At 43.6% G+C, this 18,057-nt stretch overlaps 1 protein-coding gene across 1 annotated transcript in view; it reads left to right on the forward strand.

Annotated features, from left to right (window-relative positions):
• The first annotated feature begins 17,464 nt into the window (after positions 1-17,464).
• Positions 17,465-18,057, forward strand: part of FEM1C (fem-1 homolog C) — a 37,668-nt gene continuing 37,075 nt past the window's right edge. Inside the window, exon 1 of the mRNA XM_057367773.1 lies at positions 17,465-18,054. Coding sequence (XP_057223756.1) covers positions 17,511-18,054 — 544 coding nt within the window. The 5' untranslated portion in view covers positions 17,465-17,510. The remainder of the gene's footprint in view (positions 18,055-18,057) is intronic.

Here is an 18,057-nt window from a genome sequence, read left to right on the forward strand (position 1 = left end):
AGGGAAGGGAAGGGAAGGGAAACAGAAAATTCCCCAACCCCCAAATTGAAACCTGAGTCTTTTGCTGCTTTCCTTCCTCAGAGGTGCTGTGACTGCCATGACTGAGATGGCCCGCTCCCCAGCATGTGCCCAGGTGTCCCTTTCTCTGAGTCAGAAAAACGTGAACATAGGATGCGAGTCCCAAACTATGAAAGCTCTAGTGAGTGAAAGCCAACAGCAAATGAATATAAAAACATATCCCAAAGTAAACCAGGAATTAAAACCAGAGGGAATTAAGGCACGTGCATCTGAAAGCAGGTGCGAGGAGAGGCAGGGCTACATTCTCCTATGTATCTTACAGAATGGGTCAGGTTGGAAGGGACCACAGTGGCTCTCCTGGTCCAGCCACCTATTCAAGAGGGTAATCCTCCAGCATTCTGTAAAGGATTAAGTCCAGATGGATCTTGGTTATCTCTTGAGGGAAGAGTCAGTTCTCACATTTTCCCAATTACAAGCTGAAAAAAGAAAAACATCCTTCAAATATGGAAAATTAGAAAATTCCTTGGTTTTMTTCTTATTTTTATCTTATCTTTATTGCTTTAAAATATTCTACGGATATGTTTCTCATACTATGAAGCTACAGAATGGCTTTCATAATGGAAACTTTCAAACATCCTTTCGAGATACCTCAAAAGTTATGTACCATTAATTCCTCATCCTCTTCATTTTTTCAGAAATGTTCAGTGTAAAATATGATACATATYGGAATGAAGCCTACAGGATCTACAAGTGTTATTGCCTCTTTGGCAGTGTTATTGCAAATGATGGTGTCTGGATGCTCAAGGAACCTGGGGGAAGGCAGCTGACTGGAGGATACTGCTGGTGCTCTTTGGTCAAGGATATGTGTCAACATGTTCTTGTTGGCAGAAAGATTCTTCAGGTTGAAACCTCTACTCTCCAGCAAGAATATGAGGAATATTTCCTCCATGGGAGAACTTCCATTATCTGAAAATGTAATGYATATTTTCTTATGCATAGGTGAGATATTGAACATCACAGTCATGGAAGATTTGCATGTGGAAAAGTATTCCTCACTGAGTAGTTAAATAGCTGCTTGTTTGCAGCCTCCTAGAGCATGGTGACGTGAGTATATGGCCTGTGAACACATCGGGTCATAGCAAGATACATGAACACACACAGAGTTGATAATAAACTGTTACTTGACTTGCATTTTATTTATCTGCAAACAGGACCCTGAAGGACATGAATTTCTGTTCTTGAAACTAGGGCTGGAAGAAGACTTGTTATGAAAATCATGATTTATATTTGGTATAAATGGTTACTGCTATTCACAGGATCCAGTTTCTCTTAGCCTTTCTGACAATGATAACAAATGATACATATATGTGTATTGCAGATGGAAATATTTATAGAAGGCAATTGAGGTCTTGGAAATCTGCTCAACTATTATGCTAGGGACTGAAGAGGAAAAATCACTATTCATTAGAAATTTGCTTTTATGGAGGAAGAAGGGTAAGGTAGCTGATAGGTGCTCAAAATAATGTATAGAAAAGGATGTTTGTTACAAGCTCATCATCCAGATCAGTTCTCCTCCCCCACACTGAGTCAATGAACCTTAGAGAAGAGGAAATCTGACTTCTTAGAAGCAATTAATTATTTTTCCAATGTGAAAAAAGATGCAAATGTTTTATTTTTCTTTGGTACAAAGCTCTTTCTTTCGTTTCTCTGAATAAGTGCGCTTTGATACATTGCTCTTCTTGATGGAAGCTTCCGTTTTCTCTCCTGGAGACTGACTATGTTGCCAAGAGAGGGCAGCAAACCAGCACAGAAACTGCGCTCCTGGCCCTACATTAGGTCACATAGGAATATAATCTAAGGAATCATCGGACGGGAGATCTGTGCTTTACTATAATTACTGCCCATTGCACTTAACCTGCTGTTAGCTTTTTCTTACTGCGAAAACAAACCTCTGAACTGCACTATTTTCTTTCTGTTTCCTTTCAAACAAAAGAAATAAGCCTAAACTTCTGTGAAACATTTGCAATCCTGTGTCATGGGGACCATGGCTAGACAAACAACATGCACTGCCCTGGGAATGCTGTGYACAAGGCGTGAATCCCATACCTGCCTTTTTATGGCTTTGCGGAGGACTAAATGTGTGCTACAAAGTGTACAGCTACACTACATGTTTGTTTCCACATGTAATATATCATATTATACATAATGATGAACATCATTAATTCTGCCAGCTTCCTACTGAGACCTTCATTACACCTAACACATATTCTGATCTTCAGTGGGCTGCACTTCTGTCAAATCTATCATTCTTGTAAGATGCAGAGGCAATTTCATGTGTAGTACTACACAATAGGATCACCACATAGTCTTAAAGACATGTTTATTACAATATTTATTGAATAGATCCAGGCTGAATCAGCTTTAGAAAAAAACAAGTAACCTGACTGGTTTCAATATAGTTATTTATTTTTATCCAAAAGAACCTGTAGTGCTTTGACCCCTGCCTCTGAAGGCAGTTAGTTCTACTGACTGTATTTTTGAGATTACATTAAACCACAACATTCATAGCAGATTTTCACTTAATGAGAATAATGTCATGGCCTGATGTAAAACTGAGGTAGAGAGAGAAGGTCCGTGAGGGCTTTGTGKTACTGCAAGACAAGCTGCTGTTTCTCTCTGAGGTTATGCTCTTCTAAGGTCAAACATGGATGCTGGCTCTTTACCCTCTAATTGGAAAACACCTAAAGCTCTACTGATAAAATTAAGCTAATATTTAAGGACTGGAACACATAATTCTAGCACAAGGCTAAAACTGTGGGAAAACACAAAGCGGTAGATGAATCCTGCCACCTGTTCTATACTTAGAACTGAACACATTAATGCCTGCTTAACCTTGTATACAAAAAAAGAAAAGCCTTGGGTCAGACCAAGACCTAGTTGTGGAAAACCTTGGCAGGCTTCTCTGAGCAGGTGGTGTTGAGAGAGCATCAAGCCCACAGGAAAGGTATTCAGACAGCTCCAGACACAGAAGCTCTTCTGTCAGAAACTTCTCTGGCTGGTGAGGGGGAAACACAGTGATCCCACTAGGGACCCTGCAAATGCTTTCTCCTCAGCCAGGATATTGTGCACCAATCTTCATTTTAAGGGGAGAGAGATTACAGGGGAGGAGGGGAAGGATAGGGAATAGGAGTGGTGGGGATATGGCAGGCAAACACYCTTCTCTTTGTAGGTACCACCACTCATATTATCCAAGACCTGGTTCTGCCTCAGTTGTCCTCTGTAACTTGTGCAAAAGCACAGGAGTCCAGATTTATTTAAAGGCCAATTCAGTTGTCTGAATTCCCTGGAGGGTGTGAGCTGCACTTTCATGCTACAGTTAAATTGGTTTGGCAGCTGCTGAAAGTGGCAGGACCCCTCTTGCTCCACTCTTCCCTGTGGGGTTTGCTCAGGTTTGCAAGCAGCCTTAGCAGAATTAAAAACCCCAGCTTCTCCAACATCTTTGCAGAAAGGGAGAAGAAACTCCTGTAAATTCAGCCTGAGCTGTGCAAACAATGGTTAAAGAAATAAACAGGAATGAAATATTGAAAGGCTGACCATTTGGTTTCTTCAGGTGCTGTACCTTGTATCACCCCCCTCTGAGCTGTGCATTGGCTTCACAATGTTATCAGCAGCTGAACCAACCCTCCCTCTGAGCATCACTGATTTCATTTGAGTGAGAGCACAGTTTGCACAGGGGATGGAAGAGATTACACCCTGTCATCTCTATACCAACATCTTCAGCACAGTACCTCCCTTTGCAGAATAGGAACCACATGAAGAGCTCTACCTCCCTGGATGGATTTTCCTACTGGTAGTGGCTGATAGTCTTTGTGGTAAGTGCTTGTGCCTGTTGCAGGCTGGAGAGTGCTCAAMAGTGAGTTTACCAGCAAAACAGYCTGGGAAATAAATAACAGTTTTTCGTTCAGTATTTCTGCTTCCTCTCATTGGCACAAGTAATAGCTTCATTCAGTCAAACAAGTCTGTTGTTTAAAAAAAGCCAAGAACTCTTGTTTCCTCAGTGTCCCAGTAGTAGTTCTTCTGGCTTTTTCTTTCTCTGACTTCTTTTTTTCCCCTTTGTTTATTTTTTTCTCTTTTTTTCCTTTTTTTTTTTTTTTTATATAAATGGAGAAAGCAGAATTTAGTTACCATGAAAACATTTCTACCCCAGAATCACAGAATAGGCTGAGTTGGGAGGGACACACAAGGATCATCAAATCCAACTCCTGGCTCTGACCAGCACCATCCCCAAGAGTCACCTCATGTTCCTGAGAGTGTTGTCCAGCACCTCTTGAACTCTGTCAGGTGGTGCTGTGACCACTTCCCTGGATTCTGGTGCCCAACCACCTTCCGGGTGATGAACCTTTTTCTGATATCAAACATAAATGTCCTCTGACACAACTTCAGGCCATTCCCTCGGGTTCTGTCACTGTCACCACAGAGAAGGGATCAGTGCCAGTCCCTCCTCTTCCCCTCACAGGAGCTTGTCCCTGCAGTGAGGTCTCCGCTCAGTCTCCTCCAGGCTGAACAGACCGAGTGCCCTCAGCCCCTCCTCACACGGCTTCCCCTCACCCTTCACCACCTTTGGTGCCCTCCTTTGGACACTCTCCAACAGCTCAATGTCTTACATTGCAGAGACCAAAACTGCATGCAATATGCAAGGTGAGGCTGCCCCAGTGCAGAGAAGAGTGGGATTGTGTGTGTGTCCTTTTTGTAGTGGGCAGTACCAATGCCAGATAAACCACTCTCAGCAGAGAGCAGCAGAAGGCTACTGGCCTGAGTCTGGGAGACTCCAATCCATTTAACAAACTATGGGGTGTCTCTGCTGAAATTAGGGAGCTGCATTTCAGAAATTTGCAGCAGTAAGGAGACTATGGCTATTTGCTCTAAGTCTGTGATTCTGCATGCTGACAGTGATACAGATGGAGCCATTAACATTTAGAATCTGCTGCAGAATAAATTTTGTGTTAACTCTGGAATAATCTTTGCAGTGAACCTGTCTTAGAAAACAGGTAATATTAGGAGAATGGCTTAATGTGGACTATTATCCTATTAACAAAATTTTCTGAATTAATCCTGGTATGTGTTCCAGTCTTTCACCTCCCTTGTCAATGCTTTTAACCATATAAATTACAGCTCTTCTGAAGCCATTAAGCAACCTGCTTACCCAGAAACATTTTTGTTTTGCAGGCTGTTAATGCACTGTAAGAGGATAGCCCTGACCTTGCAAAACAAGGGGAGAAAATTTTCCATGACTCTACATACAGGCAACAGTGACAGATAGAGAGGGAGAAAAGGATGAAACAGAAACTATAGCACTTGTTATGGTGGAAAACGGTGAAAGCAGACCATGTTTAGAATAAAGCAGAAGTGATATTCCTTGCTATTCTTTTAAGAAGGAAGGGAAACTCTTTACTTGACAAAACTACTGGTAAAGTTCTATGTCAAGGCATGTTAATTAGTGCTGAATGCATGCCATATATGAAGGCATGCCTGTCACTGGTCTACTTAGAGGCACAAGGTGCTGCCAAATTGAAACCTTAGCTATCTTTGGCTTTATCTTGTGAGCTCTGGCAAGCATGTATTGTTTTCCATTAACAATGTACAGCTTTTCACATCTTGTAGCTGATGCTGAAAAATATTAATAAAAGAGAAACTTGTCATCAAAATTAAATCAATGCACTATAACTGACATTCTATGAAATACACTGCTGCTTTGAGAAATAGGTCTTTCAAAGATATTTTAGTTTTGTTACATTTGAATGTTTTTTCTATAAAGAAAACATTTGCTGATGTGCTTTGTTATATCAAGAAACATTTTCCAGGATCATTCTGACTAAACTTTGTTTGGCACATTCTTTAAGGGAAAATACTAGGCAATTWTGTTGCAGAGAACAGTGAGAGAGACTGAGTTTGTCTGCAACACAAGTGTTTTGATCTGAGACTGGAAAAGGCGAGCAACTGAAGCAGCATCAGTTTGRATTATCTTTTTTTTGCATCTCATATATTCTAGTTCTCAAGCATATTTGAACAGATTTAAGACAGATCTTTTCTCTTCCTGTACTGATAGAACTACTAGCACCGAGTCAGTAAGCTAACTTGCATAGGTATCACTATAGTTTTGTATTGGTGATGTGGAATGTAATTACTATAATAGCACTGCAAACTTGCTTTTTCTGGTAGAAATTAAATTAAATATGTTCACTTATTATTTTCTGAATACTGAAAACTGGCTATTCCAAATTCAAAGAGAGTTAGCTCTAAGGARCAATTAGTTCCTTGCTGAAGAGAAAAGGCAGCAAAAGGGGCTTTAGTGTCTGGATCAGCATCTATGATGTAGCTCATGCTGTTCAGTACCATGCTTGTAGGAGTCAGCTGGTGTGATAGCTGTGATAGTGCTTGCATGTGGTGTGATTTTTGATACAATGTTTTGTGCTCTGAATGCTCTAAATTTATGCCAATAATCATTTACAGACACATCCACATGCAGGCTGTGCCCTTGGGCTGCAGTAAAGCAACTTTGTGGAGTCAAGGGATTGCTGGATGTCTGCAGCCCTTGCAAAATGCCCTCAGTGCAGCCAGTCTTGATGCCTGGGATGGCAGAAAGACCAGAGCAGAGTAACAGGGTTTCTCAGTTAATCACCCCCAGCATCCCCCGTGCTGTGAGCGATGCTGATCAACAACAGGCACTGTCTGCAGAAGTGCAAGGTCACCATAAGCAGAGCAGCTGGGCCTCTGCTCTCCTCTGTTTCTCTCTGCTCCCTTTGCCACAGTGTGGTGGCCAGAGCCACCCAAGCTCCTTGAAGAGAGCYACAAGCACTGTGAGCAAGGGTGGAGAGTTTCAGCTGTGGGAAGCTTCTGGAGCTCCTCTGCCAGTGCTGATTCATTGAAGTGCTGTCTGCAGTATTTATAACCTTTTTTATTTTTCCCCACAGAGCAAGTGTGTTTTTTCCTGCGATATTTAAAATGGAAAATGTAAGACAACATGTCTGTAGCATACAGTCTATAAATTACACCAATAGGAGGATAGTGCAGAGAGGAGAAAACAGAAGGAAAAGAGAATGGGAAGATGTCTAAAAGAAACAGGGGTCGATGAGGCCTGTCCTGAGATCTTACACAGATGAATGTTTACAAAAGGGAAAACAGGCTTGAACCAAATCTCATCAGCCCAGACACTCCTGTTCTTGAGCTCCTGAGCTGTTGGGTTGTTATTGCTAGTTATTTCYTCCACATCTATAAAATTATTCCTTCTGTGTGATTCCAGGAGGTACCAGTTACTTTGCTGGTGAGAAGCCAATACTTGCAGGTGGTATCCTATGGTGTAGGTCTCAGCAATTAATGTCAAGCAACTGGCAATGCTTGACAGTTAAAGTCCTCAGGTCATTTACACTTTAATGTTATTCTCTTTCAATAGCTAGTCCAGAAAATAGTGCTCCTACAACTATTATTGTCTGCTCATACAGCTGCATAGTGCCTTCATGAACCACACAGGCAGCTATCTTGTACACTAGGTGCTTACAAATAAAAATTAACTGTCTCATTTCAAGGCAGAGATGTGTTCCTTGTCACCACTGACCACTGCCCATCCTCCTGACATGCTCACCAGGATTCTTAGTATGCTGGCCTGCTGGCTGACTATTGCTGCAACTCCAGCCAAATGAAGCTCCTGTTACTTGTCTGAGGCTGCACTCATTGYAGACTGCAGCTCTGCTGTACCTCTCCCAGGCAGCTGCCTTCATGCTACACGTGAAGTTTCCTGAGCACTGCAGCAGAATGCAGCACTCAAAAAGGTACACAGGGATACTCTGGAAAAGGGTGGCAATTTGTATCCTTCTATGAGAAAAGGCTAAGAAATGTGCATGTCACCCAGCTGCGATATGATCCTGCTCTCACAGTTGTTGATGCTAGTGCTGGAAAAGCAAGCTGAGCAACCCTCCCCTGTGTTTGGAATGGTAAAAGAAAAAGAGTTCCAGAGTTTTGATTACACACCAAATAGATGGAATTACGTCTAAAGCTGAATTACTGCTCTGCAGGAAAAGCTGAAGAACTGTTGCCATGACTATTGCATTTGCAAGGGAGACTCCTTTCTGTATCTCATAGTATGCTGCAACCAGCAGAATCTGCACTGTCTGCTTCTTCTGGAGGTTCTAAATATTACCTTGATAACACCTGTCCCCTTTTTATACTTCATCCTGGGTGGAGTGAAAAGTGGATCGGAGTTGGGGAGAGACCTTGGGGGTGCTGAGTGAAAGGATCCTGGCCTGGTGACACAAGGAAGGCGTGATGGTCACCTGGTTCAACAGCAGTGGTTGAAGCTGGTGCTTTATTAATGGTTGGAAATCTGAAGTATCCAAACAGATGAGGAAAGGTTGTGGTGAGGCTAAGGGCTGGGACAGCAAGGCAATACACTGGAAAAATGCTCTCTGGCATCAGTCCCAGCCCCCATCTCCCCAAAGGAGATTAGGTGTTCAGAGATGTCCCTGTGCTTTGCTATGTTCAATTGTTAAATGAAGACAATAACCCTTATGTCACACAAGGCTACATATATTTCATTTACAAAGTCTTGTGATAGAAAGCATTGTACAATGAAAAGCAGAGCTAACACACTCCATATGCCTAATGGTTTATTCGGCTTTCTCAGCAGCTGAAGAATTGTGATTTTAAAATTTTCTTTGTTCTGCCTGAAGGCCWATAAAGACTTCTGCAAAAGTGCTAAGATGTAATAACTGAAATAAGCCATTTTCTGGGATATTTTTTCCTCTTAGAATCCTATTGCAAAATTTCTGCCCTTCATTTTACATATTTCTCAATAAACTTGACCTGTGGAAAATGTGAAGTCTTGCGGCTGCCACCTCACCCCACACTGTATTTATCCATTAGAGAAAGGGCAAGGTAAAGGCAGCAGCTCTTCCATCACAGAAACCATTAGTCTCATTTGGTATAATTACTAAATGGGAGCGAAAAAAGCACAAYCCAAAGCTGAGATAAGGCAGCTTCTCCTCAGATTTCAGTGCTGGGGATGGTCTGCCAGCACTCCTTGGCTGATAGCCAAAGTTCAGGGGTACCAAAGGTATCAAGGACAATACCTGGGTACCCAAGGTATTAGTGGCAAGTGTCCAAGAGGTTTATAATTTTTAAATAAAATAAGGCGATCTGTGGAGGATAGCTTTAGTAAGCTCACCACAGTTAGCATTAAAAGCCAAGCAAACATGTCCACTCTGCTCTAACTGAATCTTCTGAAGCATGCTTGCAAGTAGCCCYAGTAAAGTGTGTATCAGTAATCCAGTTTGCAGAAGAAAATGGAGTAGATGCTTACACCCTGCAGCAGTGGAACAGGCAGCCTAGATAAGGAAGGGATTGGTTACATAGGTGTCTGCTATAGACTAACTCAGAAATGTGACACTCATTGTTAAAGGCAAGTTCTAAGAGCTTGTGGACTTTCCTTGAGAAGGCTGGTTGACAAGGGGATGGCTGGAACCAACAGCAGCTCTACCAAGAGAACAACTACTACTGAAATTGGATCAGTCTTTCTTATCAGAAAATCACCAGAGAGACAAAGACAGCTCTGCACAAGAACACTGAGAAACTCAGTATCTGAGCTTTAAATAGCCTTTTAAAAAACACCTACCCTCTGCCTCCTAATGCAGAATTAAGYCAGTTTTGGAAATAGTTTCCCTGTTAGCCCATGCCCTATCTCTCTTCAGGGTCAAGCCAGAGTCAGCAGAGACAGACTAACAAAAAAGTCCCTAGTCATGACTTAATAGGAAGCTACCTCCAGAGAACTCTTTGCTAAAAGGCCACACTGACTCTGACCAGCTGCTAATGGAAATGGTTGGAAGGCAAAAAAAAAGAGAGCAGAACTTTCCAAAGCATGTAAGCATGTGACAGTGCACACACATACTCTCACAAGCACCCACGTGGCCAGAAACCACTGGGAACTGGGATTCTTTCTGACAGACAGAATGGTTTCAGGATATACACAGCAGCGTAAAAGGTCATGGCTAGTCTGAACAGCTCAATGCCTCTGCAGATTTCCAGTGACAGTTACAGCTGCAGATGACTAAAATGTAAGGATGCTTACGGCACTTGCATCTGAAGCCAAGGAGTGAAATACTACCCRTGTGCTCCCAGCCACTCAGCAGCTTCCGTGAGAGCTGCAGCGCGTGGCGTGCCGCAATCCAGACCGTTGCCTAGCACTCGTACTTTGTTTTGTTTGCTCTCTCCGATTGCGCTGGCTGGGGCTTATAGCAAATGAAATATTCATCCAATTATCCCCAGGCACCCCCTTTCTACTGCCATCTATTTGAGGAAAAGTAGCTTGACCACATGGATGGTTGCTTCCAACTATTTTGAACTCCCGGGAGCCTTTAGAACATTCTGCTAACACTGAGTGCTCGCTTACTGATCAGCTCTGTAGATTTTCTCTGCAGTGAATTAGCAGAGGGGTCTGTACAAATGCCTGGGAATTAAGTATGCATATTCCCAAGTATCATGACTTGCCTGGTAGGTTTCATTGTAGGTGAAATGTCTGTTCTATACTTGGAAAGCAGAGGATGTAATGTATTTTTTATTCCACCCACTGTGGAAATCTTGTGAATTTGATAGCTAAAATTCTGTTTATCAACACTGTTGGGCCCATCTTTTCCTTTCCCTGGGCGATAAGAAATGAAAATAACAAGGGAATCATTTGTGTACTGTCAAAATAGGGCAGCAAGGAGACTGTGAGAAGTCTGTTCTGAAAGTTCAGCTTCTGTTAAATACCAGGATGGGTACAGCCTGAGGGACACCAGAGGCTTCTGTTGTCAGAAGGGCACAACTTGAAGTTTAACAGAGGTTAAGTATTAGTCAAATCAATCAACTGTAAACCAAGTCACAGCGCATTCCCAAGATGGTTTTGGTAGAAGAACACACCATGGCAGAGCTCTGTTCAATCCCAGCATGAGGCAGAAATGAACAATGACTAGCTTTACCTAATAATAACACTGATAAAGTATAGCGAGCTAAGCCAGTTAATCTGTACTTTTAAGCTATTTGTTATGCTTTTATTCTTTTATAWTCTGTGTCTTGGAGAACTGTCAGTTTTAAACCACTGTTCAGGTGAATCTGAGACTATCTTGTATTTTGCAAATGTTACTTTGGTAGTGAATTTTACTGTGGTAATTGATTTTGTTATATTTAAATCCTGTTCTGTAAATTAACAAGTCTTACTGCTCAAGATGTACTGTGGAGCCTAGGGCAGTTTCTACAAGAAGGCCACACTGAAGAAGCAATGTATGGACATGCACAGGCTAGCAGGAATATCTTTGGACATATGAATTCAGATGTGCAGGTTTTTATAATGAATATTAAGGATTGCCAGGAGAGGGAGAAATTTTTTTTGTCTTCTTGGAGAGAAATTCAGCTTTCACAAGCTTGGCAAATACTACCTGAAATGGCAGGTGCACACTGCCACTGATTTGAAAGACTTAAACATTTGAATTTCTGAATATTGCAATCTCTGTCAATGGACTTCCAACCTATGGAAGTAACACCAGGACAATGGAGAGAGGAAAGGAAATTTTGCAGCTTGCACATCAAATACCAAATTAATGTGGAAAGTTGTAGGTTAATTCGAATATATAAAACCTCTGAGTTCTTTTTATGAGGATAGTTGTAAAATTGCCTTATTCATGCCCGTTAGCAATTCCTGTATCATGTGGAATAATACCTGTAACCTGTAGCATATTCCCATTACTAAACTACTGTGTGTATTTGAGGGAAGTTAATCTATAAATTATTTCTATTACATGAAAATATATAAGTACAGACAGCAATACAAATGTATAATTTAAAAGTTCATTTTTAAAAGTTTACTAAAAAGTTTATAAAATTCGTATTATTTATAAAACTTTTTACATATTGTAAACAAACTGGTGATCATTATCTTCTTATTTCCCTGTTTTCATGGTACAGAAAAAATTTGTGTGCCAAATATTACTATGGATAGCTGGGACAAAACCCTGGCTCAGTTGACTCTCCTGGAAACAAAATRTCATCCTTACACTCCAGGGTAGAAATGGTACAGTTATTTCCTCATAAGAAATGAGACACCTCCCAAAACCAGAGTTCTCTGTCTGGTCTGTGTCCACAGGCAGACTGCGGGCAGTTTCTGCTGTCAGCTGGGAGTTAAATGCTAAGGGACAAGGAAAGCTCACAGCTCGTAGGGGTTCAGCAAGTCTGTCAAAACTTTCCAGGTCCTGGCAGCTCACATCTTCAGCCATCTCATAATTTCTCACAATTTTAGCACCAACCTTTACAAGTCTGTTTGCTTACAGTAACAACTAATGATTCAGCTCCCAGAATTTTACTGACAGGGTGATATTCCAGTTAAAGGAAGAAACTATGTCATCTGGCTTGTCCAGAGTGCAGTTCTGTATGGAGGGCTGGGGKTTTAGGCCAGAGGTTCAATATCTAGATCACTAACGTCACATAACATGAGYAAACACGTTTTAGGAGACTAAGACTACATAAGCAACTACCTCAGGTGTACAAATCTCCCAGGCTCAGAGTGTGTCTAAGGCACATGTGCTTGYTGTCCTGAGGGAGAGAGGGAAGTTTTGTGATGCAGCACATGCAGATAATGCTCTGGCCCAGGCAGGTTCCTTGAGCCCTCATCCTGGCCCTGGCCCAKGGCTGCAGATTTGTATCCATTGCCAGTTAATGCAAGGTTCTCCTACWGTGACAGGGGGTGTTTCAGCCGCTGGCAATAGACATTTGAAGCATGGATATCTCTGTTTTCGCTCACAAAGCTTTTCTGCTTTATATGAAAATACATAAATATTCATGGCTAAGAGCAAGTTTCAGTGATTGCATGTAGCATCAGTGATACCATTTGTGACACCACTGGGGCTGCCAGAGATACGGGCTAGCACGGGCAGCCAGGGAGGGGTAAATTTGGCAGCAGTCGACAGGAGTTTGCCATTCCCACCTTGTTGCCTAGTAGTCAGGGAAGACCTAGGATTCAGGCTATGCTTGAACATGTGTTTCAGATTATTGAATAAATTGGCCTCAACTCACATACAGGCAATTGCTCACAAATGCTTTTGACATCTCTTTCTTCAGCGCGCCCTTTGCTCCAGCTTTCTCTTTTTGGAAGCCTTCTTGATCTATTATCTTATATTGCCTTCCTGACCTGACTCTCAGCCAGGACTGAGTAGGCAAACAGGTGCCAGTTTAGGGAAGACAYAGACTGCAGACACGGGATAGAGCCGCTGCAGTGCCTGTCCACCTTGCAAAACACGACACAGATTTTTCTGAGTTATCTCAAGGCCTTAGAGAARTGTAGTCATACTGGGGATAACAACTGCTGCATGAACAAAAGCACAATAAAAAATCTGACAAAATCCCTGTATTAATGCAGGATTATACAATGTCTTATATATGTCTTCTAGTGCCAAAGCCAACAACTGAAATGTGGATTAGATTTTTCTTTGCTATATTGCTGAATGTATTCTGCCTTGAGGAGGAAGAAATCTCTGCACCTTGGGTGATCCTAATGATCCTTATCACTAGGGATAAGGAAGTGAAGGATTTAAACTAAATACAGCACTCTAAAACCACATCTCTTGCTGAAATCAGAATCTGACTTCCAAAATATTATCAATGGCAATCCTGGAAACCTTCTAGCTGATTCAGACCAAGCAGTGTCAAGAATCGTCTAGTGACCTATGACTTCTTCCTTATGGTATTACCATTGGTRCACATAATGAATATCAATTCTTCAATCTAGAATGAGGGATTTGAACACAACAGTAAAGCACTGCTCTATGAGACACAGTGCTACCGTGCTGTGACCCAGACACTGAGAGGATAAATGGTCCACACCAAACCAGAGGTCTCTCTGCACTTTAGACCCTTGTGTATGTGACAAATCCCTTCTGCTGTCTACTGTGAACAGCTGTGAGGACAAGAATACCCTGAGGTGAGAACTAAGTTATCGCAATACATATTATTTCACTTAACACCATTCTCCATTCACAGCTTTCAAAACCAGACGGTTTTGAGGCGGGGAAATGAAAAAGCATCAAGGCTGATTTGTTCTTTTCAATGGCATGGGTTGTGTTTGTGGGACCGACAAAGATCCCATCCTGGCAACCACACCCCTCTTCCCCATGGGCATGGGGCCATTCTTCCTATATCCAGCATGGGGCCAAAGAGAGGGGAAGGTAAGAAAAATGAAATTGCTGTTGGCACTGTGTCCTCATGACAAACTGACTGGCTATGAAYGATTTAAGTCAAAACCTCAAATCATGGATTGTTCTCTCTTATTTTCATGGTGCTTCTGGTACACGGGGTCAAAATATCTGCCTTTTACCTCTGGGAAGTAGGGCTTAGGTTCATTCTGGGAGCCAGAAAATAACTGCAGTAGGGAAGTGCACGTTGGGGGCATACCATGCTGGCTCTCAGTGCCCCCACAGCCAAGTACTGCCAAGCAAGTGCTCCCTACACAGGACAGTACGAAAGTGTGAAACTCACAGAACAGCAGTCAGGAGGCAGCTGCATTGTCCAACCTCCTTAAGTCTACTTTTGTCATGAGAACATATTTTTGTCTTAATATAAGAATATGATTAAACGATTCTCCAAGATGTATGTACAATGAGATATGAAAGAGAAAGATGGCAGGGGGCCTCTTAGAGAAGCATAAATCCTGTAATATTTCCTTTCATAATTAATTTTTCTGCTTGATTCACAGATGGCTACACCTAGTGAATCTAAGGGAGATTTCGGAAGCCTACTGCCCCATAGTTTGCAAGCCCATCAGTGCTGACTGCACTGTTTGCTGCCTGTTCTGTAAACTTCAGTGACTGAAGGGGGAAGGTTGGTCAGGTTATAATCTCCCTATTCTCTCCAGCACAGAGCTGCTCCCCATAGTACCTTCTTTACATGGGCTGTGATTTGCACAGCCCACCATGACTATCAATTAGCTCCCACAACTTTCAAATTATTTTTCAAATTTTTTTGGGGGAGCCTGACAGAGCCTCCCTACCAGGATATTATTTTTGATGCTAAGTATACTCTTTCATCTGTTCATTTTGTTTCCAATTGCTGTTGACTATGCCTGATAAATCTCTTCAAATAATTCCTTCATTCCAGTCACATTTCTTGAAAGTTCTCCTTTCTTCCTACATTTAATTTAGCATTTTCACAGTTACATCTTTTAATCCCTCTCCATAAATTAATACCACCACTTCCTTTAAAATTTTGATGTTTTTACTCTGAATTCACATCAGTTTCTTCTTTCTTTCACATCTTTCTCCTTCTGAGTCTTGTAGACAAAACAAAACCATCAGCAGCCTATGCACCATCTCTTGCCAGCACTGGGTACAAAGGGATAAAGGACCACCCAGTGTGTAATACATTGCTTTTGCACATAAAAATGCAAATTGAACTGTTTTCTCTCTCTCCCCTTCTATTTTTTTTCCTTTTTTATTTTTTTTTTATTTTTTTTTATTTTTTACGGTGGGGAAGCCACTAGATTGCATTTCAAATTGATGTCCAAATTAGTGCCCTTTAATGTTCATGGGCCTTCTTCTCAGTTTGTTTCTGCATGTGGTGTTGCTCCTTTCCAAGGCTTGCAGGTAAAATACTTGGTTGTGACAGTATTTACATTCCCTTGTTCAGGTGGCTCTTTTAGGATTTTTTTTTCCCTTTCTATTGTCATAGAAATAAAACAAGTGCCACATCCTAAGCCTGTAGCAAACCATGYGCAATCTCAATCAAGAAAAGCAAATTTTGCACCAAACACCAATGTTACCCAGGGACAGAGCATCCTCTGTGCTGCAAAAATTGGACTTTTAACACAAATTTTTTAAATTCATTAAGCATATGTGTACAGAATCACAGAATCATAAAATATGACTGGAAGAGGCCTCTGGGGATCTTCCAATCCAAATCCCCCACCAAGCAGGGTCATCTTCAGCAGGTGACACAGGAAAGCATCCAGGTGGGTTTTCAATGTCTCCAAAGGAGACTCCACGACCTCCCTGAGCAGCGTGGTCCAGTGCTCTGACACCCTCAGTGTAAAGACGTTCTTCCTCAGGCTCAGTGAAACTTCTTGTGTTTTAATTTATGGCCATTACTTTTCCTACTATCACTGGGCACCACTGCAAAGAGCCGGGCACCATCCTCTCGCACCCGTCTCCGATATCGTCATATGCGCTGATGCGACCCTTTCTCAGTCTTTTGTCTGGACTAAATAGGCTGAGCTCCCGCAGTCTCTCCTAGTAAGAGTGATGTTCCTGACTCCAAATCATCTCTGTAGCCTCCGCCGCCCCTGTTCCATAGCTCCTTGTCTCTCTTGTGTTGCGGAGCACAGAACGGGACACAGCAGAGGCGGTGTAAAGTACAGATGTGTCCGTACAAAGTCCATTTTGTGTCCATAACRCGCGTGTCCAAAGTTCCTSCGCAGGACCATCGCGCCCCTCAGASCCCCCGCGCTSCTGCTCCCYGGCGCCCCCTAGCGGCCGGCCGAGCCCGCCCGGCGCCCTCGCGCGGCGGCGTAGTCCCGCCCCCTCCCGCGCGGGGAGTGGCTCTGATTGGCTGCGGCGCGGCCGGCACCGCCCCCTGCGCTGGGTCGGCCCTGGGCGGCGGGGCCCGGCTGTCATGGAGGGAGCGCGGGCTCTGGCGGCAGCAGCGTTCCTGTGAGGGAGCGGCGGCAGGCGGCCCGGAGCACCGCGGGAAGGTAACCCGCCGTCTGGCGGGCCTCTTCGGACGGATACCAGGACGGCGGCCGCGGGCAGGTTGGGTGCCGTGAGGGAGAGGAGGGAGGGGGATGGGGYCGGCGGGCTCTGGGCGCGCCGGGTCCGGCCGTGAGGCGAGTTGGCTCGGGCTCTCTCCGCCGTCCGGGGCTTCGCCGGAGTGCGCCCGTCGCCTTCCCCGCCCGGCTTCCCCCGGGGGTGCGTGTCGGCGGGTCTTCTGGGGGGAGTTGAGGACTGTGTGCTTGGGATACGCCCCGAAAAGAGTCGGGGGTGCAGCTCGCAGAGGTGTGAGGGAGAAGAGGATCATGCCATGTCTGGTATGGATAACGCGCTGGTAGTGCCAGCCCCCTCCTCTCCGTAGCTTTCCTCAGGGGCCACCTCGCGGCCCGGGAGAGTCCCAAGGAATGCAGCTGGACGCCGGCGCGCCGCGCGCCACAGCAGCGAGTTTTTTGGGTGTAGCTGCGGGAAAATACAATGCGGTTACTTGTTTGCGAAGTAGGAGGTGAAAACATCGAGAATTCTCCCTTTTGCAGGTTTATGATAAGCATAGCCTGCCCTTCGTCAGGACCCTGTTTGGAGTTTCCATGTTGTCCTATGTGGAAGAAGCTGATCTGAGAAGAAGCTGGGGACATTCTTTTAGGGCTAAGCCCTTCCAATAAGCTCTTGACTGAAAAAAAAATCAGGTGTATATCCATCCGGAAGCAGAGAGGTGCAGACTAAATGGATCTAAAGACGGCAGTCTTCAATGCAGCTCGTGATGGCAAGCTGCGGCTCCTTTCCAAGCTACTGGCAAGCAAAACAAGGGAAGAGGTGGCCCAGCTGATGTCAGAGAAAACCAATGGTGCCACACCACTTCTGATGGCAGCCCGYTATGGTCACCTCGACATGGTGGAATACTTGTTGGACCATTGCTCTGCATCGATTGAGGTTGGTGGCTCAGTGAATTTTGATGGTGAGACCATCGAGGGGGCTCCGCCGTTGTGGGCAGCATCGGCCGCCGGCCACTTGAAGGTTGTTCAGTGTCTGTTGGATCATGGTGCGTCTGTCAACAATACAACCCTGACTAATTCAACACCGCTTAGAGCTGCCTGTTTTGATGGTCACCTGGAAATAGTTAAATACCTTGTGGAACACAAAGCAGACCTGGAAGTATCAAACCGTCACGGGCATACGTGCTTGATGATCTCATGTTACAAAGGCCACAAAGAAATTGCTCAGTATTTACTTGAAAAAGGAGCTGATGTTAACAGAAAAAGTGTTAAAGGTA

This window comes from Malurus melanocephalus, unplaced genomic scaffold (assembly GCF_030028575.1).
Source record: "Malurus melanocephalus ecotype Western Australia unplaced genomic scaffold, MMel_1.1 scaffold_84, whole genome shotgun sequence".
Lineage (NCBI taxonomy): Eukaryota > Metazoa > Chordata > Aves > Passeriformes > Maluridae > Malurus > Malurus melanocephalus.